This window comes from Lottia gigantea, assembly GCF_000327385.1.
Source record: "Lottia gigantea unplaced genomic scaffold LOTGIsca_167, whole genome shotgun sequence".
NCBI classification, from domain to species: domain Eukaryota; kingdom Metazoa; phylum Mollusca; class Gastropoda; family Lottiidae; genus Lottia; species Lottia gigantea.
This window is the reverse complement of record NW_008708079.1, coordinates 13,683-37,011: the sequence shown is the minus strand read 5'-3', so window position 1 is coordinate 37,011 and position 23,329 is coordinate 13,683. Positions and strand designations below refer to the sequence as shown.

Here is a 23,329-nt window from a genome sequence, read left to right as displayed (position 1 = left end):
AAGAAACTTTAAAGTGGCTTTAAAATTTCTCAAAATAAAGCACATACTTACAATAGTTAGTTTTAATTTAAATTTAGTCACTGGGAGCGTGTTTGATTTTAGATTCAAAGTCATCAAATAAGTCTATCTTCACTTTATGTCGTCCATCTGTTTTAGCATAAACATGACAGTTGTAATACCAAGCAGACGCTATATAAGATTGAGTTTTAAGATGCTTAATCAGGTCCATATTCTTCTTTGTCACGTCATGATAAACTGGAATATCCGAGTTGAAAAACGATTTCCGATATTTCATAATATTCTCTTTAATCTCAGTGTTTTTGACTTTTAGAATGATAGGTTTTGGTTTGTTTGCATATTTTGATTGAAGGGGGTGAATAGCTATAATGTCAGATTTGTTTAATTTAAATTCATTGTTAGAAACGTCTTTGATAATTTCAATAATTTTATCCGCTAAACACATATTTTCACCACACTTTATATTCAGAAACTTCAGATTAGTTTTTCGTGAATACTGTTCGTTGTAATTGCTTATTCTCAATGATTCTTTTACACCTTCATTGCAATCATAAAGTTTAAAGTTTAAATCACTCACTTGTTTCTTTAATTGTTCATTTTTCTTAATAAGGACATTATTTTGCGAAGCTATTTTCTCGAGTTTGTCTTCCAGTTTGTCTTCGATTTTCTGGAATTCTATGGTGATTCCTTTTCGAATTTGATGAAGTACGCTTTCTGTTATCTTTCCTATCATATCCGACATGTCATCTTTTGTCATCATGGAGTTCAGTTTTTCTGATAGTAGAGCATGTGTTTCAAGTAAGTTTTGAACATCAGCTTCCAGGTTTCCATTTTCTGATTTATTAGAGCCTTCTCTTTGTCGTTTTTGCGGGCGGTTTTTGTCGATATTTTTGTTGGTATTTTGGAGCCTCCCTTTTCAGTTGACATGTTGATTGTTTATTTGGATAGAGCAGGTCAGGTAAAATGTTGTCACTGACAGCTTGTCACCCCTTTGATCTTGATCTATATTTAGTATCAATCTACTATCTTGGGTGTTAAAACATACAAATGTCTAAAAAGCTGTAGTATTCACCTTTTTACACTGCAGTTTTCAATTATATATTTTCCTTGCTTAAGATATATCCTCTCATCCTATTAAATACGTTTTCACATTTATATATTTGAAGTTATTTGGAAGAAACTTCAGACAACCTGCAGACAACTTTCACCCGTCAGCCATCTTGACTCGGATATGTATGATATTCTGCACAGACCTAAAAATGAAAATATTTGCGTTATAGGACAAAGAAGATCTTCCGTTTAATAACAATTGCAGTAACTGTTCAAAGTAAGTATACAAGAGCACCTAACTTTCGAAATATTCAATATGTTGTCTTGTATACATGGGACATTGAAGAAGGTAGTGGTATACAGATTCAACTGAGGTCTTACAGTCACAGATTACATTTAAATAGGTCGTTTTTATACGCCCACATAGAAATGTCCGTTCGTCCACATTTCTTGTATGCTCGATAGAGGCTTCAGCTTTTATCTGATCTTGATGAAACTTGGTATACATGTATATATTGATGAGATCTCGGTCAAGTTCGAAATTGGTAATAATCGGAAGAAAGGTTTCAGAGTTAAATGGGAGCCGTGGTGGCTCAGTGAGTTAGACGCTTGCTCGCTAACCTAAAGGTCCAAGGTTCAATCCCGGCATAGATCGAGATAAGATCCCTCGACAGTTGGAAATCGAAAAAGAGCAGGCGAATGCCGCTGTCCTGGCAAAATTTCCCTCATTGCACCCAGCATGGCCACATGGCCCACATGTTGCAGAAAAGTAGGACGTAACACTCCATTCATTTCATTTCATTTGACTTAGTAAAAACGCGTTAAATTTGGCTAAATGAAGGCTAAAATTTTTATCGGATCTTGATAGCTTGCAGATATTGATAAGACCTCAGCCAAGTTCGAAATTTGTAATAATCTTATGAATGATTTCAGGGTAATTGCCCTTGACTTAATAAAAACACGTCAAATTTGGCTTGTAGACACAATATAAACTACAGTTTTTATCCAATCTTGATTAAACTTGGTATGCATGTATATGTCACAGTAGAAACTAAAATCTAGGAGAATTTAAAATCTCCCTAGGACAAGGTGTCCTAGTACAAACTCCAATTAGAGTTTCTCCTAGACAAATTGAATAATCTTCACCCCAAAAAGTAATTAAAGAGGGTAACAGATTAGAAACTGATCTATTCTGTAAAGAAACAGCTAGCCACCACTATCTACCACCTGCCATCCTAGACATACTTTTAAATCAATACCTTTCAGTGGTGCACTCAGAATACGACATTAGACATAACAAACATAGGAGCAACATTAAATTGATAAAGGTTCATAAAGCTCCTCATATTGCCCCCCATTTTAACCAACCTGGTCATAATTATAAATGCACACTTCTTGAGAAAATTCCAAATGAAAGCAAAAGCAAATTAGACAGTTCAGAAACTCTGTGGATTCATAGACTTGACTCTGTATGGCCGTATGGATTGAATGAATTTAACCCAGGAGGTTTCAAAATTGCTAAATATTAGTGTATTTCATTTCTTGTGAGCACAATAGAGACTTCAGTTTTCAACTGATTTTAATGAATTTTGGTGTGATCATTTATATTAATGAGATCTTGATCAAGTTCAAATTTGACGATCTTTCGATGAATGGTTTTTGAGTTATTGCCCTTGACTATTATGTCTAAGCGGTATCGCTATCAGTAAGATTCTTAAGAGCCTTGACAAGTCAAGTCAAATTTAGTAGACTAAAATTAACTAAGTGCCAAGAGGTTGAACTTGACTCCACAATCGAAAGCGACTCTAATCTAATCATACTAACGTCGCGTAATCTGCATGTCATAAAAGCAAGTCAAAGATTCGAGAGTCAAATGATTTTTTTACGAATTTACTCAAACAATAATTACCAATTTGTGTTTTTCTTGACATCAGGGATTCTCCACTCTACTACTCTCTCACTCATGCTGTCTCGGAGTCGCCGGTCCGTTGTTTCCTCACGCTTCATAATTAATGGAATCCATCAGTAACATCAGTTATCAGTTTGTAGTTTTGGTAGTAGGGTGAATTAAGAAGATACAAGTGTGCTTGGATATGTCAGCATTTAAGGTCATCCACGCACATTAATAATGAAAATTAAGAAATCCATTAAAATCCCTTCGACGTCTCTTTGTTTTAATGTGGGACAAAATGGCGGCTTAATGGCAGACTGACCTTGTGTCTTTACAGACGACGATTTGATGGGTTGGATACATTACGTCATACCTTGATTGACAGGTCGGGACTATCTATCACTAAAATCAATTTTAGTTAAAATCAACTAAAATCAAATTTTAAATTAAAACTCATTTTGAAGAACCCCTTTATTTAAGTTCAAATTGAAAGCCCCTGCTAATTTAAAAGAAATTAATGAAGCTGCTATTATCTGTCTTTCAGATGAAGGTAATGGCTATATTTGTGGAACATGTGAAAAATATATTAAAAAAGATAAAATACCACCATGCTCTATAATAAATGGAATGGAATTTACTGCAAAAGCTAAAAATTTAGAATTATATCCGTTAGAATGGCGTTGATTGTCACCAAGGATACCATTTATGAAAATTTATGCTGCTCCTCGTGGCAAACAGTTGAAAATTAGAGGTAATGTTGTCAATGTACCAGTAAATGTAACTGATCCAGTAAAAATGTTGCCTCGGGCAACAGATGAAACAATGACTATTGCTGCTCAATTAAAAAGGCAGCTTAAATATAATCATGCAGTGATGACTGAACATATAAGACCCTATAAAATTAGAGAAGCTGCAGAAAAATGGAAAACTTTATGAAGGTATTGTATTTAATGAAAATTGGCAAAATGAAAATGAATTGAGTGAAACTACTGGATTGATTTCCTCTAAAATTGAATACAGTGAAAATGAAGAATCAATAATTGAAAAAAATAATGATAAATCTAATGATGATTGGAGTGAAGATGAAAATGAAAATGTTGGGAGCAGGAAAGATACCCTTTATACAGCTCCTGACTTTATTGAAAATAATGCAAAAGAAAAGATCCATTCTGGTGAAGGAAATTTTCCCATAAGTATATTTATGGATAAAAATTCTGAGGAATTGGCATTTCCAATTATATTTTATGGATATGCAAGAAAATGTAATGCTGAACGAAAAACTAAAGTTTATTATAGTGAGTTATGTAAATCTGAATTAAGAAGGAAAGATAGGAGAGTTGCTAATTCTCCAGAAAATATATTTTTCAAACTAAAGAAAATACAAATGAAAATTATGATTGGCAATGCGCAAATTGCTGTCAGAAAAAATAAAACACAAGGCAAGAAATTGACTGCAGGGGATATAAGAAACCCTACTGTAATTAATAAATTGATTAATTTTGATGAAGGATATATGATCCTAAAAACTATAAGAGGATCAATTCCTTATTTTAAGAAAGTTAAAAGTGATCTTTTTGCTATGATACGACAGTTGGGTCCAGCAACGTTTTTTTTGTAGCTATTACATCTTAGCAATTAGGTCTTCAGTTACAAGACCAACTGTATTTTTGTAAAGAAATCCAAATGAATTACGTATAAATTCCTATAACGTTTTTTTAATGAAAGGTTGGCAAGCAAATCACGACATTCAATTTGTACTTAATGTTTATGCATTTGCTATGTACATTGCATCTTACATTGCAAAATCACAAAGAGGAATAAGTGATGTATTAAGAAAAGCTTGTCAAGAAGTACGAAATGGCAATTATGGTATAAAAGAACAAGTAAAAATAATTGGAAATAAGTTTTTAAATAATGTTGAAATAAGTGCACAGGGAGCAGTGTACATAATATTGCAATTGCCAATGAGGAAATCGTCAAGAAATTCATTCCCCACCAGAGGAAACAGTGCAACTTCTAAAATCTAAAGATGAATTAAAAAAGCTTGAAGATGGTGATGATGATATTCAATCTGGTAATTTACTTGAAAGATATAAAAATAGAAATTTAAAATTAGAAAAAGTATGCTTAGCAGAATATGTTGCTTATTATTATAGAAAAAATAAATTCATTAAACGTTCATCTAATACAGATGAAAGTGGAATGTTGAAAGAAAATCAGGATGATCATAATTCTGATGACAAATTTGAAGAAACAAATGAAAAAATAAGAAGCACCCCTCGAGTGATCAGATATGTAAGTTTTAATGTTTAATTACAGAGAATTATTAATGTTGTATTCTCCATGGAGAAATGAAGAAATAGATCTTATCAGTAATTGTGAAACTTTTGCTGAAAGATATGACATTGTAAAGGAAAATATTCTAATACTTCAGCAACAATATGAAAATAATAGAGTTGAAGTTGAAGCTGCAATGAATGCAGAAATTGAATCTGAAAGTACCTGGGACGAACAAGCACCAGGTACACAACAAGTAAATAAAGATGATGAGCATGAAGAAAATATTCAAATTGAAAATTTAAAAAAGAAAAGAGAACCATTAAACTTTGAATATGATATAGGTTCTGACCTATAACTGATAAAGATAATGAATTAACGTACTATGAAATGCCTGAAACTGAATATCTTCAGTTGATGAGCTCTTTAAATGAAAAGCAAGTCAGATTTGTTTATGATACCATAAATATAATAACACTTCAGAAACCCAACTATTTAGATTTCTGAGCGGTGGGGCTGGAGTTGGTAAATGTTTTGTAACTATGGCAAATTATCAAAGTTTGTTGAGGTTTTATTCCTCAAAAGCTGGAGATGATTACCAAACTGATAGCTCCTACTGGAAAGGCAGCTTTTAATATTAAAGGAAATACAATTCATAATGCTTTAAAAGTACAAGTAAATCAATCACTGCAATATAAACCTTTAGATTGTAGTAGATTAAACACTTTAAGAGCAACCCTTGGTGGCCTGAAAGTATTATTTATAGAAGAAATATCTATGGTTGGGAATGCAATGTTTAATTTCATTAATAAAAGATTGCAAGACTTAAAAGGATCTTCTTTGCTATTTGGAGGGATTCATGTTATTGCAATTGGGGACCTCTTCCAATTAAAGCCAGTATTTGATGGTTATATATTTGAAGATTTGAATAAAAATTATGGTCCCCTTGCGACTAATCTATGGAAAGACAATTTTGAAATGTTTGAATTAACAGAAATAATGAGGCAAAAAGACAGTAAATTGTTTGCTGAACTTTTGAATAGATTAAGAGAATACAATTATGAAAACGATTTAGAAAAAGAAAAGACATGGAAATTTTAAAAAGTCGAATAATTCATATAAATGAAAATGAATATCCTTATAATGTGCAACATCTTTTTATTAGCAATTTAAAGATGGAAAAATTTAATGCCAGTATATTTGAAAAGATAGCTTGCCAGGCAAGGTAACATACGCCCACTGGCAGCTGTCAGAAATGATTAAACAGTCTTTAGTGACTACAGGGTTGCACAATATAGCTAATAGAGTCAAGTCAGACACGATATTTCGGTGAAATATTATCCGATCATCGCGAAAATCGATAGGGGTCATCTTCATAATGACATTGACATACAAAATAAAAATCAAAAGAATCTGTAAACAATTGTAGCCTGTAAAGTGAGCACGAGTTGCACAATATAGCTAATAGAGTAAAACGTCAGGTCAGACACGATATTTCTCTGAAAAATTATCCGATCATCATGAAAATCGATAGATCATCATGAAAATCAATAGGGATCATCTTCATAACGACATAGACATACAAAATAAAAATCAAAAGAATCTGTAAACAATTGTAGCCTGTAGAGTGAGCACGAGTTGCACAATATAGTTAATAGAGAAAAACGTCAAGTCAGACACGATATTTCGGTGAAAAATTATCCGATCATCACGAAAATCAATAGGGATCATCTTCATAATGACATTGACATACAAAATAAAAAAGAACTGTAGCCTGTAGAGTGAGCACGAGCCAAATGTGAACGGACGGACCGATGGGGTGATTACAATATACGCCCATCTTACTTGTGGGTGTATAAAAATGACTGGTGAAAAATATGTAATAAGAGAGTGTTGTTGACTCTGAAGCCAAAGCTGTTGAAAGGCTTTATTAGAAAATATACCAAGAAAAACAATGCAGCTACATACCCAATTATCTTTAGTTGTTGGTATGAAATGTGAACTGTGTATTAATGTAAGAACTGAAGATGGATTAACAAATGGTGCCAAAAACTCCCATTAAACAGCAAACACAGAAATCTGCAAAAAACAGAAACAGACTCTAAAGTAAATCAAAAAACTAATTCATCTGAATCCTCATCGACACCTGATATAATCATAGAGGATTTGGATACATTATTAAGCAATCTGATATTAACATGTTAAATAGACCTGAATGGGTTAATGATCAAATAATTAACTTTTATTTGAAAATTTTAGAAGAAAATGAAATAAGGCTTGGAAATAATATATTATCTTTGGATACATTTTTCTTTATTAGAATAAATACTAATTTAGAAAATGCCTTAGAAATGTATAGGCCACAAAATCTACTAATGTATGAGAGGATTTTAATACCTATTCATACTGATAATCACTGGAGTTAAATCATTATTTATGTAAATAGTAAAACTATTAAATATTATGATTCCATTTACAGTTTTGTACGTGGACAAAATATAATGTTAAAGGTAAAAGTTTTTCTAGAAAGATTAGATGATAAAACAATGTCTTTTTGGAAAACTATATTTGAAAAGAATATAACTCTACAGCCAAATTCTTTTGATTGTGTGTATGTTTTTGTATGAATTCTGAATTAGAATTAAAACAAAAATCTCCAAAAGTAAGTAAACAATATATAGTGAATTATAGAAATATAATTAAAGATACTATAATCCATGACAGTAATTAATTTTATTTAAACATAAACTCTAATGGCAATGTCTTTATGACTTGACTCTTTACTCCTAATGTCAATGTCTTGATGACTTGACTCCTTACTCCTAATGTCAATGTCTTTATGACTTGGCTCTTTACTCCTAATGTCAATGTCTTGATGACTTGACTCCTTACTCCTAATGTCAATGTCTTTATGACTTGACTCTTTACTCCTAATGTCAATGTCTTGATGACTTGACTCTTTACTCCTAATGTCAATGTCTTGATGACTTGACTCTTTACTCCTAATGTCAATGTCTTGATGACTTGACTCCTTACTCCTAATGTCAATGTCTTTATGACTTGGCTCTTTACTCCTAATGTCAATGTCTTGATGACTTGACTCCTTACTCCTAATGTCAATGTCTTTATGACTTGACTCTTTACTCCTAATGTCAATGTCTTTATGACTTGACTCTTTACTCCTAATGTCAATGTATTGATGACTTGACTCCTTACTCCTAATGTCAATGTCTTGATGACTTGATAATAAGCTATTATGTCATATGACTTGACATTACTAGGTTTATTATATTCCTATATGATGTGTTATGAAAAGTATTTAAAGATTAAAGTCTTTTATTAAATTGAAATACCACAATTTAAAAGTGCCTGAATTTATATTGTTATTTAAAAAGAAAAATGTATTTATAGTATTCAATTTAATTTTGATCTAAGTCTTTTATGCTTGAATCCTACTTATCTTGGTTATTTATACAATATTTTCTTTCTATTTTACATCTAAAATAGATTTGATTAAGTAATTCTATAGAACAAATTATTGCTTGTAATTTGTAAAATTTCATATCTCACAAAAACAATAGCCTAAATCTATGGATTGTTTCTTACTTTTATTAAAAATGGAATTTCTGGCACATGGTTTTTCAATTTAAGAAAAGATTTATATATGATCTATACTTTTATTCTGATGGGAATTTTTGGTTTGGTTTGTATTCTATAATATTTTTTTCACAAAGGATTAATTACTTTGTGGGTAAATTTGTATTGCTTTTGGGGTTATTATTCTTGAATTTGCTGCTATGAACTTAGTATTATCATTTCTGACAACTGCCAGTGGGCATATGTTACCTTGCCTCGCAAACTATCTTACTAAGTTTAGTTGGATTTACCCTCTAGTATCTAAGCATGCAGCTGCAGTGGCAGAGAGACTTGTTCAGACTTTTTGTTTATTTGGATGTCCAAGACTGCTTCACTCTGATAATGAACGATAATTTGTGAACCAGGTTATTGATGAACTAAAGAAGTTGTGGCCAGGGTTGGTGATTTTACAAGGTCGTCCAAGACACCCCCAGTCACAAGGAAATGTTGAGCATGGAAATGGTGACATTCAGAAGAAACTAGGCAAGTGGTTACAAGAACATCCAGATCAAGGTTGGTCTTAGGGACTTCCGTTTGTTAACTATGCTATAGAGCTCCTAGACGCTGAAGGTCTCACAGATGAAGATATGATACCATCAGAATACATTGAACCAGAGGTCTCTCAGGCCACCTGTGTAGCAGACCCAGAACCAGGTCCTTCAACGACACCAGCAGTCGTGGACTAGAACAAGAACTTTACCATCAAGACAGTATTGTGGCCACAGGAATTGAGGTGAGGAACCAAGAAACAGTGCATGGTATAGAAGTTACTGAAGGTCAGTTCACGCTGTGGTCTTTAGCAGAGTCCAACCCCATCTCGCAGCCGCTAGAGTTTTACCTTGCAAAGTTCAGAATACCAAGAAGAGTGGCATCACAACTTGTTATGAACTTTACTGTAATTTTGGCATTCTAAAAGACACTTTCATAGAAATTAGCTGCAGCAGCAGCAGACCTTGATAAAGCAGATCCAAGTGCATTAAAGCCAGTGACACTCATCCAAGCATCCAGGTTGTATAACAATTGGAAAACACAAACTGTATGTTCCTGCAAAGGCAGTTGTGTAACTAATTGTTGTCGGTGTAAACGTGCAGGACTTTCTTGCTCAACCTGTCATACTTCAACTGTTGGTGTGTGTCAAAACAGAGGGTGATGTGATCTATGTGGACTTTTGTATTGTAATGTAATGTGCTAATATTGCTACTAAATGTAATTTTTTAACAATATGAACTTACGCGATTTACATTTACATTGTGATGTTACATTGTGCTTATACATTGTGATGTTACATTGTGCTTATATATTGTGATGTTACATTGTGCTTATATATTGTGCTTATACATTGTGCTTATACATTGTGATGTTACATTGTGATGTTACATTGTGCTTATACATTGTGATGTTACATTGTGCTTATACATTGTGATGTTACATTGTGCTTATACATTGTGATGTTACATTGTGCTTATACATTGTGATGTTACATTGTGCTTATATATTGTGATGTTACATTGTGCTTATACATTGTGCTTATACATTGTGCTTATATATTGTGATGTTACATTGTGCTAATACATTGTGATGTTACATTGTGCTTATATATTGTGATGTTACATTGTGCTTATACATTGTGATGTTACATTGTGCTTATACATTGTGATGTTACATTGTGCTTATACATTGTGATGTTACATTGTGCTTATATATTGTGATGTTACATTGTGCTTATACATTGTGATGTTACATTGTGCTTATACATTGTGATGTTACAATGTGCTTATATATTGTGATGTTACATTGTGCTTATACATTGTGATGTTACATTGTGCTTATACATTGTGATGTTACATTGTGCTTATATATTGTGATGTTACATTGTGCTTATGAGCTATTATGTGCTTATATATTGTGATGTTAAGTTTTTATTTTATGCCAGAATTTAGTGATATTTATTATGTTTTATATATGAATAAAGTGCCTTTTTAAATATTTGTTATTCATTTTTCAATATAATACAAAATGAAAATATTACAAGACAAGACAAACAACAGTCCTAGTTAAATTACAATTTCAGTTAACCCTATATAAAACAAAATAAAATTTGGATTTGTCCTAGTGTTGTATAGTCAATTCATGTGTCATATTATGGCATGTATTTCCTTCCATACATTGTTATGTAAACTCTAGTTAGAGTGATCTCCCTTTGTTGTTAGAGTGTAGACCAAGAAGAGAAAACCACGTTTATTTTGAAACTGCCTTTTGTTATGCTTTTTTCCCATCTTACAAGTACAAATACTATTCAATTATGTATCGAAAGTCCCGATACAACATATGGCGACGATGGATGCTGATTTAGAATGCACGTTTGGCCAAGATTCATTAAAAGGTGAACTGAAATTTTCTTCCTGTTTATACTAGGTATAGGCGTACTTGCTTTGTTGTTTCGAAATTTTACATCGACCAACTTCTACATCATTTTACACCTTTGAATCTTATTATGACTACTGCTTGGACAATGAATGTTCCTCCTCCTTTCCTACCTACACCTGGTAAACCTGCATCAATCTGGGAAGATTGGATTCGAATGTTTGACAATTACATTGAAGCCATTGGTGGATTCAAGTATTCTGAATCTAGAAAAAAGGCGTTGCTTTTACATTGCATTGGTGCTGAAGCTCAACGGGTATTTTACACTTTACGTGAGGATGACGAAATCGCTGCAGAGTCAAATCAATTCCTGAAGGCTCGACTTCTTCTTACAAAGAAATACACTACAAAAATTCATGAAATTGCTGCAAGAGTTGCTTTCCGGAAACGCAAACAACTACCTGGAGAAGATGTTGAAGGTTACATACTTGCTTTACGTCAACTCTCATTGAAAGGTTGTAATTTTCAAAATGAAGATGAAGCCATTCGAGACCAATTTGTCGAAAAGACTTCAGTTCGTGGCATTGTTGAAAAATTGGTGGGAAAACCTCACTCTTGACAAAACAATTGAATTTGCCAGAAACATTGAACAATCAAGGTTGGATGCAAAAACTATTGATAATACCAATACAACTACCACTGCTAAAAGTACACAAGGCGTAAATGCTATTACACAGCATAGACCTAAATCGAGATATCAACAAGGTTCCAAGAAGCGTTTAGCTGTGTCTACACATGCGCCTACGCCTACACCTGCTACATCAAGTACAAAACGGCATTGTTTTCGCTGTGGGTCCCTTTCACATCTGGCTAACAGCTCAGACTGTCGTGCTTTTAAAGAAACCTGTCGCAAATGTGGCAAAAAAGGACATTTTAGTTCTGTTTGCATGTCTAAGAACCAAGTGAACCAAGTTCTAGAAACTGACGATGTTTATGTTTTATATCTTACATCTACGTCACCAAAATCACGTACTGATAACTTGATAATGTGTGATATTAAAATGAATGACATTCCGTTGTCTTTAATGGTTGATACTGGCAGTTCGCGCACTCTCATTAATAATGACTTGTACAAGGAATTTTTCTCTGCTATTACACTCGAACCTCCAGCAATAAGATTGAAATCATATTCTTCGGATACAATTGCCACTCTAGGTTGTTTTACTGCTACGGTGAGGCATAGAAATAAGTTGATTTCTTGCATAATCCATGTTGTCCAAAATGGTACTTCACTCATTAGAATGGACTTAATTGAAGCCCTGGATTTACATATGAAGGGTTCATCTTTGATTAATTTAATCGACACTACACCTAATCACTCAAGTACTGATTCTACTAAGATGCCTACTGATTCTACCCAAATGCCTACTGATTCTACACCAGACTTACATTCTGCTACAAACCTACCTACTCATATACTGAATCGGTTTGGTCACATGTTTACACCTGGCCTAGGTACGGTTAAAGGTTATGAACTTAAAGTGAAAATGAAAGATAATGCTACTCCAGTACAATCACGATTACTTCGTCTACCATTTGCTTTACGTCCAGCCGTTGATAAAGAACTGGATCGACTTGAACAAGAAGGCGTCATAGAAGCCATAGATTCAAGCGAATGGATTTCTCCGCTTACTGTTGCTTGGAAAAAATCAGGAAAAATTAGATTATGTGTTGACATGCGCAAAGTCAATGATCAAATGGTTATTGAGAAATTTCCTTTGCCTAAAATTGAAGAACTTCTTTCTGAATTAAAGGGTGTATCCTGGTTTGCTAAAATTGACTTAGCTAGTGCCTATCACCAATTACTACTGTCTAAAGAAAGTAGAGATTTGACTGCTTTTATAAAAATGATGATTCGCTTAACTACACATCTTCAATGTGTTCAAGGCTACTTGGATGATTTAATCGTCTATGGTAAAACTTATGCTGAATATCTATCTAACTTATATGCCTTACTATCAAAATTGGATTCTGTAGGACTGAAATTAAATGATAAATGTGTTTTTGATGTTCGCGAAATTGAGTTTCTAGGACATACTATATCAAGTAATGGTTTGACTCCTTTACCCGAGAAAGCTCGTGCTTTACAAGAAGCCCCTTTACCACAAGACAGTACTGCATTGCAATCATTTCTTGGTCTTGCTGGTTACTTATCAAAATACTGCCCACAGTATAGTACAATTGTTGAACCTTTGAGAGCTATGTTACGCGGTAAATCAAATCCAAAATCATTTGAATGGACTCCAGAAGCATTAGAAAGTTTTGATAAGATCAAAGTAACTATTAGTGATCATATTACTTTATCTATTTTCGATCCCGAATTGCCTACCATTGTAACTTGTGATGCCAGTGACTACGGAATAGGTGGTGTTCTCAGTCAACTTGTTGATGATGAAGAGCGAATTGTAACTTGCGCCCCACGTACTCTCACTACAGCTGAACGAAATTACGCCGTGGGTGAAAAGGAAGCTCTTGCATGTGTCTGGACTTGCCAGCGTTGGAACACTTACCTTTGGGGTCGTCGATTTACCTTACGTACAGATCATAGGGCTCTTACAACTTTGCTTTCTCCAAAAGGAATTGGACGACAATCCATGAGAATTGCTCGTTGGAATGCAAAACTTCTGTATTTTGATTACGACATAGTTTTTGTCACTGGTGAAAGTAATAAAATTGCTGATTTTCTAAGCCGTTCACCATTACAGGATTCAACAGACGAAGATATAGATGATGAAGTAATTTTAGCTTTATTTGATGAAGATGATACTTTGTCAACAAATTTAAATGAACTTTAAGATTTTACAAAGAAGGATCAACTTTTACAACAGGTTATTCAGTACACTACATCACCATGGCCTGCTAAAGATACCGATTTGACACCTGAACTTAAGAAGTTTTATAGACTTAAAGATGAAATTACTTTTTGTAAAAATGTTCTGATGCGAGGTACGCGTGTTGTAGTTCCCATGGCCCTAACACCTAAAGTGTGTAATCTTGCTCATGCCTGCCATCAAGGGATAGTAAGAACTAAACAACGCTAAACAAACAATGGTCAAATATGGACAATCAAGTTGAAAATTTAATTTCTAATTGCGTCGCTTGCCAAACAAGTGATAAAACTGCCAAAACAAACACTGCAGTATTAACACCAATCACTCATCCTTCTAAACCCTGGCAAAAAATTGGTATAGACATTGTTGGACCTGATGAAAGTCAACCCCACACTTTACGTTATGCAATAACTTTGATAGATTATTACAGTAAATGGCTGGAAATTGCTGTAACAGGTGATGTGACAACTACCTCTGTGACTAAATTTTTGGAGACTCTTTTTAGTCGAGAAGGATACCCTGATGAAATTGTTACAGATCATGGAGTACAGTTTGTGTCTCATGAATTTGAAAGATTTCTTCGATCTCGTAATATTAAACATTCTTTAAGTGCTATTTACCATCCGCAATCAAATGGACTTGTGGAGCGTTTTAATCGTAGCTTGAAGGATGCTCTACAAACAGCTAAACGTGATGGTGCTACAGATATAAAGAAAAGTATTCAAGAATTCTTAGCTATATACCGGTGCACGCCTCAAGCTACAACTGGTATATCACCCTCTGAACTGCTTTATGGCCGCAAAATGAGAACTGGACTCGACATTAGTGAATTACATGATTTATCGACTACGCATAATCCACAAACTCTTGCTACCAAAATTGCTCATAAACAATCAAAATGTAAGTCGTATACTGATTTAAAACGCTGCTCAAAACTTTTAAATTTGAATGTGGGAGACAGCGTTCGTGTTCGAAAACCCAATCATGTTCGAAAAGGAGACTTTGATTTTACAACCCCGAGAAAGGTAGTGGCTAAGCCTTATGATAGTGCATATGAACTTGATGATGGCAAAGTGTGGAATCAAGAAAGACTGGCTAAAGCTAGAGTTAGTGAAATACCAATTGAAAATAGAAAACTAACTACTGATGTTCCAGATGAGACTGCTACTTTGAGACGAAGTGACAGATCAGTTCATAAACCAATCTGGCACAAGGACTATCTGTGAACATTTTAATGAGGACTTATTTTAAAGTAATATAATTCACAGTTAGTGAATCCATGTTTCATTTTACCAGCAGTAAGTTTGTACTTTCAAAAAGAGGGGAAGATGTTGTATAGTCAATTCATGTATCATATTATGGCATGTATTTCCTTCCATACATTGTTATGTAAACTCTAGTTAGAGTGATCTCCCTTTGTTGTTAGAGTGTAGACCAAGAAGAGAAAACCACGTTTATTTTGAAACTGCCTTTTGTTATGCTTTCTTCCCATCTTACAAGTACAAATACTATTCAATTATGTATCGAAAGTCCCGATACAACACCTAGGAGTATCTAAATTCATAACTGTAGTACAAACTCCAATGTGAGTTAACACTGCAATTCAATTTGAGTTCACACAAGGACAAAGTTCAATTTTAGTTTCTCCTAGGACAATTTAAAATAGCCCTAGGAGAAAGTCTAATTGGACTTTGTCCTAGGGGGATTTTAAATTCTCCTGTTTCTACTGTGACATATATTGATGAGATCTCGATCAAGTTTGAATTTGGTCATAATTGGATGAATGGTTTTTGAGTTATGGCCCTTGAATTTATTCAATGCGTCTAATATGGCTTGTAGGCCTGATAGAGACTACATTTTTTTTATCCAATCTTGATGAAACTTGGTATGAGATCTTAGTAAAGCTTGAAATTAGTAAAAATCAGATGCTTGGTTTCATATATAAACCTTTATCATTTCTGACAGCTGGTAGTGGGCGTATGTGACCTTGCCTGGCAAGCTATCTTTAAGTGAACGTGATGAGTATCTTAATTGCATGTGAATCGATGATAGTTTTCTTGATCCGATGTCTCTATATTTTGATAAAGTTGTTTTTAACGAAATGGATTTTTTGAATGAAAGAAATGACTTTTTTGGACATTTGTCAGTTTGTTAAAGTCACTAATAGTTATAGGTGCATTTCTATGAATTATTTTATGCAGGAGGCATAAGCGCCTATTTCTTCTACCATACGATAATGGTAACCATGAAGTTTCTGTATACAAACATTGTTTTGGTGTGTATATTGTTGCCCCATTGACTATGTGGGAGGCTTTCAATTGGTTAAGCTCTAACTATTGAGAATTAAGCTCAGTGCAGTCTTCCCAGAGTTCACAGGCATATTCTAAAGTAGGTCAAATGAAACATGTATTCAGATTGTTTAGTGATGATTGCGAAATGATATATTTTGCTTTTCTAAGTTGGCTCAATTTAAATCCTACTTGTTGGATTAGATGATTAGTATGATGATCCCATTTTAAATTAGATCGTAAGTAAAATCCAAGGTGTTTGTGGGAATGTGGGTATGTTGGAAGGGAAACAGATTGTTCTGTTGCCGAAGATCATTAATTCTGTTTTAGAAGTATTAAATGTTACAAGCCATCTGGATGACCACTCATTTATATATTTCAAATCAGTATTAGCATTTGATTCTATTTTATTGATATTAGTGTTGTATCATCTGCAAATAGTCTTGTTGCACTAAGAAGTTTCTCATGTATATCATTAATATAAATAATGAAAAACAATGGTCTAAGTACTGAACTCAGTACTGGGGAACACAGGCATTTGGAAAAGAAAGGCGTTGCCCGTCTTCATAAGCCCACATGGTGCAGAAAAGTAGGACGTAAAACTCCATTCATTTCATTTCCAATCACTAGGAAATACTCCTCGTATAATCAAAGTAAACAGATCGAAAAGTGGAATATAGATTGAATTGCATGTTGCCTTCAATATTCAGTTAATAACTTTACCTGGACCATTGGCTTTAGACATATTTAATTTTCCAATTATTGATTTGATAGAGGTGAGAGAAATGTTTACATCACTACACGCATTGTTGCATTGTGATGAAACTTCCAGAAGAGTAGTCATGTCATTAATACTCAAAAGCAATTGCAAAAAAGTTGTTTAACATTTGAGCTTTGTCTACTGGTTCAGTCACATACTCGCCTGATTGAGATTCTAGGTATGAGATGCCAAATATTTTGTTTGGTTTAATGGAATATGGGAGATATCCTGAAGAGAGTCAGTTTTGCAATTTATATTATATGATATTCCTGTTTGGCGTAGCGTTTCATATTGTTAACCTTATTTCGCGCCTTTTGAAAGACTGTAAAATGATTAGGATTTTGTGATTTTTCAAACTTATGGCGTAGTCTCTTATTTTGATATGTTTCTTAATGTCGCGGTTAAACTAAGGTTTGTCATTGTTTTGCGTGGTTATAGTTTTAGATGGTATGTAAGTGTCCATTAATGACATTATCTTATCTTCAAATTTGTTAGCATTAAAGTCTACTGAGTCATTGACATTGAAAAACAATTCCCAATCTATCGTTTTAATTTCTTCATTCAGGAGTAGAAAATCCGCTCTTTTATATAAATATATCTCTCGTGTATGATTTCTTGCTTTGTATATATTGACATCGAAGTATGCAACTGTTCAATATCAAACATCAATCGAGACTTAATTATTCCTATGATAAGGTTAACCGCAGAAATTAATCTTTTAAAGAAAATAAAATAACTTAGAAACATAGAAAACATATTTACAATATACTCAATGTTTTATTCATTAGAGTAAACTGGACTGTGGGAAGGTGGGGAGTAGTCGATCTGTAAATGCTTACTTGGAAACTTCTGTCAAAAACTCACAGTCCTAGTGACTAAAGTATCTAGTGATATCCGTACTTTGAACTGGCGTTGACTCCATGACAAGACGTTTTTGAACCGGTGAATTTGACAAGTGATCGTGTTATTGGGATCTTAAAGTGCTTTGACTAAATACTTGGTTTAGCGAATTTGACGAGTTGAAATTAACTTCCATATCTTGTACCGGTGAGATTATTGGATCTACTGCGATGGGTTTGATATAAGGTAGCTGATTTTTGTTACCTGTTTTATGTTCTTGTACAACAGATTGAATATCTGTGTCATGGAATACTTTGATAACCTTATCATTTTGTAATTTAGCATGCACAACCCACTCAATGCTCCAGACCTGTTTAACGAAGTCAGATTTATGAGTTTGTGATAATAAAGCATTGTTTATCTGTGTGAGTTCCTCTTTAATAGTCATTCCGCACTACGCCAAGAGCCTTCTCTTCTTTATGACTTCAATTTTAGACTTTCTAGATATGAATTTCACAATAATACCTCTATTTTTTGAGTTTCTCGCATCTTTGACCTGAGAGTGATATTTTCTTTTTTGGTGGTATCTAAAATTTGCCGAATATCACGATTTTCAGCACGGAGATTTTCGTTTCAATTAGATCGATTTTCATATTTTCAAGATATGACTCATTTTGTTTCAATTGAGACATTATCATTTCATTAGTAATAGAGGTTTGATTTTCACCCATAGTGAGTCGATTAATCGTAGTAGAAGAGAACAAGTCAGTTGTTTCAACAGGCCGTCGTTTTTTCTTGATTTGTTTTTTAAAACTGTAAATTGGGTTAGTAGTGCTGTTTATGTTAAACCAAATTTTGTAAACTCAAAAACTGTGTGTGGTCCTTGTACAGGAAATCATGTCCTTATATTAACAGAAGGTGTTACAACTGAGGCAAAATTGGTCATATTGTTGCTGGCTGTCGTCAACCAAAACGAAACAAAGCTGTCTCAAGACCATTTACACTGGATAAATTCCGATCTAAAGGTAAATTTAAAAGTAAATTAAAGAAATCATATGGTAAAGCACATGAGTCTGGATCAGTGTTTGGAGTAAAAGATAGTAATGGTAGTTCTACCAGAAACTTAGATGTTGTCCATCATGAAATTAAAGTAGAAATTTTACCAGTAATTTTACAGTGGATACTGCTGCATCTGTTAAAGTTATTCCAGAAGATTTGTATTTTGAAAAGTTTCCTGATGTATTCAAGCCCTTTGACAATCATTGTATAACTCCTGAGAGTTATGAGAATTTGTGGAGAATATAAAATTTCAGTAAATCGTTATATTGAGGACAGACCTTATCTTTTTCCTAAAACTGAAGAGTTGTACACAACTGGCAGTATTGTATTTAGGCACTTGATAAGTATAATGTACAACCAGCGATTGCCCTTAGATCAAGCATCAAAGAAACTACTGACAATAAACACATCTTTGATTGTTCCAATATCAGAAATAACTGATGTTAGCATTGCACCCGGCCCCGCACCAAGCCCAGTCTTCAAGCATGAATTGGTGCTGGGGCTCAGAGTTTGGACTCAGAAAATTTGAAGATTTAAGGCCCACAGAACTTAATTCTGACAATTTTGCGGTGAAAAAAAACTATCAAAATCTGTATCTTTTTGATTTTGTACTAAGGCACTGTATATGAATCAATCTCTGCTGAACTGAAGAAGGTTTTTGCTGGGGCTTTATTCTCACTTGCTAGGCCCAGCCCTCACAGACTATTTCAAAAAGTTATGGACAAAATTCTTTGTGGACTAGATCAAGTTTATTCTAAAACAGACGATGTTTTAATAAGTGCAACTAGTGGCTATCAGCACAATGAATTTTTAATTGATGTGCTGAGTAGACTTTATGAAATCACTTTAAGTCTTCAGAAGTGTGAATTTGGTGTTTCTAAACTAGAATATTTAGGACATGTTATTGACAAAAATGATTTGCACCCATTACCTAGTAAAGTTCAAGCAATCAGTTATGCTAAGCCTACAAATGTTTCAGTGTTAAGATCATTTCTTGGTGTAGTTCAATTACATTCCCATTTCTTGCCTAATTTATCAACTGTATTGTCTCCATTGTAACATTTGTTAGGTAAAGATGTAGAGTGGAATGGGACTACAGAATGTACTTCAGCTGTTAATTCTTACTAGTAATAGGTTGTTAGTTCATTATATTAATGATAAGAAATTGATTTTAGCGTGTGGCTCATCTCCAGTAGGGATTGGTGCAGTTCTTTCTGTAACGGACAATGGTCAAGGATCGAAAAATATTCAGTATGAGTTATTGCCCTTGTTCTTGAAAACTCGTCTCAATATTTGTAGCTCGTAAAAACTCCAGAAGGCACAATTCTTGAAGGATTTTAACGAAACTTGGTAATATTATTGAGTATTTCAAAAAAAAAGTTCAAAAGAAGTGCATGTCTGAAGGTTGAATATTTCATACTGGTAATTGTTACTGTACTGCCAAATATTTTTATTTAAAATCAAAGCTGCCAGTGGGGGTATATTACCTTGCCTGGCAAGCTATCTTGCTTCTTGCTGTCAGTATTCTAAAAATGTACAATATATGTCTGAATCAGTCCATTATAGTATGTATGATTATTATGATAATTATTACCAGGTAGATGATTTGAATACAGGTTAAGAATCTTTGAATATTCATGCAAATGATATTTTAACAAAAAATGTTGGTACAATTAATAACTGTAAAAGATGGATTGTAGATTTGAAAACTTCAAATACTGACTTGATTTCTTTTAAGATAGATGCAGGTGCAGAATGTACAGGAATGTCAAAGAGCTCCCTTCAATGAGAAACACCTGAATTATCAAGCAGTAATGTTGTTATTGTAGGTAAACCTGTTAAGACATTAGGTTATTTTAATATTTATATTATAATAATCATAAATATTTTATGTATATTATTAGATGTGAAATTATTCCAGTTTCAAATGTTCCTAATATTTTGTCAGAGACTGATAGTGTTAAACTTAATTTTGTTCAGAGAATTAATTGTAATAGTTTACAAAACAAAAAGAGCGCAAGGGGAATATTCAATATTTACATTTCTACTATCACTCCCTTCAATAAAGCAGTTAGCCAAACTGGCGTTTATGTTTCAATAACTGTAGTTTGTCACGTGACAATAAGGTGTATGAATACATCGAAAACGACTTGGAAAGCAATTTACAATTTATTTAAATTTAGAATTGTTGTTAATATTTCAATGGAATAATAAATATTTGATAATTTTATCATCCAAATAAGACTGTTGATTTATAGAACTATATTGTTAGGGGCGGGGGTCGGATTGACAGATATAGGTGATTTAAGCTACAACGGTTTCAGGTATTTTTACAATTAAAAAATAGAACATTTTGGCGTATTTTATCAGAAAAGATAAACCAATGTGGATATAAGGAATGAATGTAGATCTTGTTATTGTTATGGGGAAATAAACGCTGGTTTATCATGTGACAAGACATACATGACCCGCTTCGCCGGGTTATTTTTCTTGTCACATGATAAACCAGCGTTTATTTTCCCGTAACGATAACAAGATCCACATTTATTCCTTAATTAATTTACAATCCAAATGTAACCCCAGTTGCCCAACCCCCTCGCCCAATACCTACTGCATTACGTCAACCAGCTAAATCTAAACTTGACCAACTTGAGACTATGAATATTATACCAGTATGAAAACCAACCAAAAATGACGTGAGATTAACCTTATGTGAGATCCTAGAGACCTTGATAAAGCTCTTCAATTGAATTCCACCCAATGAAAACTATATAAGTGGTCACAAGCAGAACAAATAAAAACTCATTTTATTACCCCCTGCGTGAAGGTATAAGTATCTTCGTTTGTCGATGGGAATTTCTTCAGCTCCAGAGATGTTCTGTGATCTTGATGGTGTGGAGATAATAATGGATGACATTTTAATACATGCTCCAACAGTAGAAATACACTAGAACGATTAGAGGCAGTGTTGACCAGATATAGGGAACAGAATCAAAAATAAAACCCAAGAAAAACTAATCTTTGTACTAATGAAGTTGAATTTATTGGCCATATCCTTACTGAAATGGTGTGAAGATTAGTGAAGATAAAGTCAAAGCTGTAGTTGAAATGCCAGAACCAAAATCTATTGGGAATGGTTACTTATACATGCAAGTTTTTGTCAAACTTATCGGCAACTAATCAGGGATAGTAATTCTCCTGATTTTCATTTTGATGTAGTACATAAGCAAGCCTTTAGAGACGTTAAAAATGTCTTCAGCTCCAGTTTTGAAGTATTATAGTCTCGATTACCATATAGTTTCAGATGATACCTCACAGTCAGGTCTTGGTACAGTTCTACTACAAGCTGATAGACCAGTTGCATATGCATCAAAATCATTAACAGAGTTATGCAGAGTATGCTTATGCTCAGAAAGAAGCAATTGTATTTCCCTTCAAGAAATTTCACTCATATTTGTTTGGTAGGAATGACAAAACCGTAGAAACGGACCATTTGCCATTGGTAAGAATCTTTGAAAAGTCATTGCATTAGGTTCCTTTGCGTTTACAGAAGATGCGAATGACTCCACAACACTACACTTTTAATCTTATTGCCAAATCGAGGAAAGACATTCCCGTAGCTTATGCCTTGAGCAGAGCCTACTTACCCAATACATATACTGATTTATTAATGTCAATTTTACAGAAATATTTGCAACAGAATTCAGAGGTACACCAACTTTTATTGAAAGAAGACAGAAAAAGTTATTAGAAGAGACCAGGAAGGATACAGAGTTAGAGAAACTGAAGAATGTTGTAATAGTTGGTCGTCTAGAAGAAATGAAGTTGATAAAGATATTCGAGGTTATTTTTATTCACGAGATGAAATTGGTGTCATAGAGAATATCTTATTTAAAGGAGATAGTTATAATTCTAGTTTCCATGAGGAAAGACATGTTAAGAATAATACCCGAGTCATTTGAGAATTGTCAAGTGTAAACAATTAGCGAGAGGTATGTTTTGGCCAGGTTTGGATACACAGATAGAAGAGGTAGTTAGCAAATGTTACCAATGTCAAAAACTTGGAAGAGAACAACAAAGAGAACCTATGTTACCCAGTGAAATACCAAATGGATCATGGTAAGTCGTAGCCGCGGATTTATTTAATTGTCTAAATACTCCAAAAAACCCAGAATCCGGATCACCTTCACAAAGATTAGTTGGAATACGAACTGCAACCGAATTACCAACTAATTCTATATTGTTGAGACAATTC

General features: G+C 33.6%; 3 protein-coding genes across 3 annotated transcripts; 2 read left to right on the top strand and 1 right to left on the bottom strand.

Annotated features, from left to right (window-relative positions):
• Positions 1–73: 73 nt before the first annotated feature.
• On the bottom strand, positions 74–775 carry LOTGIDRAFT_173639 (hypothetical protein; the record flags this gene model as incomplete). Its single annotated transcript, XM_009051413.1, has 1 exon — positions 74–775. One exon carries the CDS (start codon positions 773–775, stop codon positions 74–76), a length of 702 nt encoding a protein of 233 aa, XP_009049661.1.
• A 1,975-nt stretch (positions 776–2,750) lies between these two features.
• On the top strand, positions 2,751–5,594 carry LOTGIDRAFT_173638 (hypothetical protein; the record flags this gene model as incomplete). Its single annotated transcript, XM_009051412.1, has 3 exons — positions 2,751–2,773; positions 5,116–5,254; positions 5,394–5,594. The coding sequence occupies 3 exons, from the start codon at positions 2,751–2,753 to the stop codon at positions 5,592–5,594; spliced, it is 363 nt and encodes a 120-aa protein (XP_009049660.1).
• A 9,336-nt stretch (positions 5,595–14,930) lies between these two features.
• LOTGIDRAFT_173636 (hypothetical protein) lies at positions 14,931–15,353 on the top strand (the record flags this gene model as incomplete). Its single annotated transcript, XM_009051411.1, has 1 exon — positions 14,931–15,353. One exon carries the CDS (start codon positions 14,931–14,933, stop codon positions 15,351–15,353), a length of 423 nt encoding a protein of 140 aa, XP_009049659.1.
• Between the last annotated feature and the right edge of the window lie 7,976 nt (positions 15,354–23,329).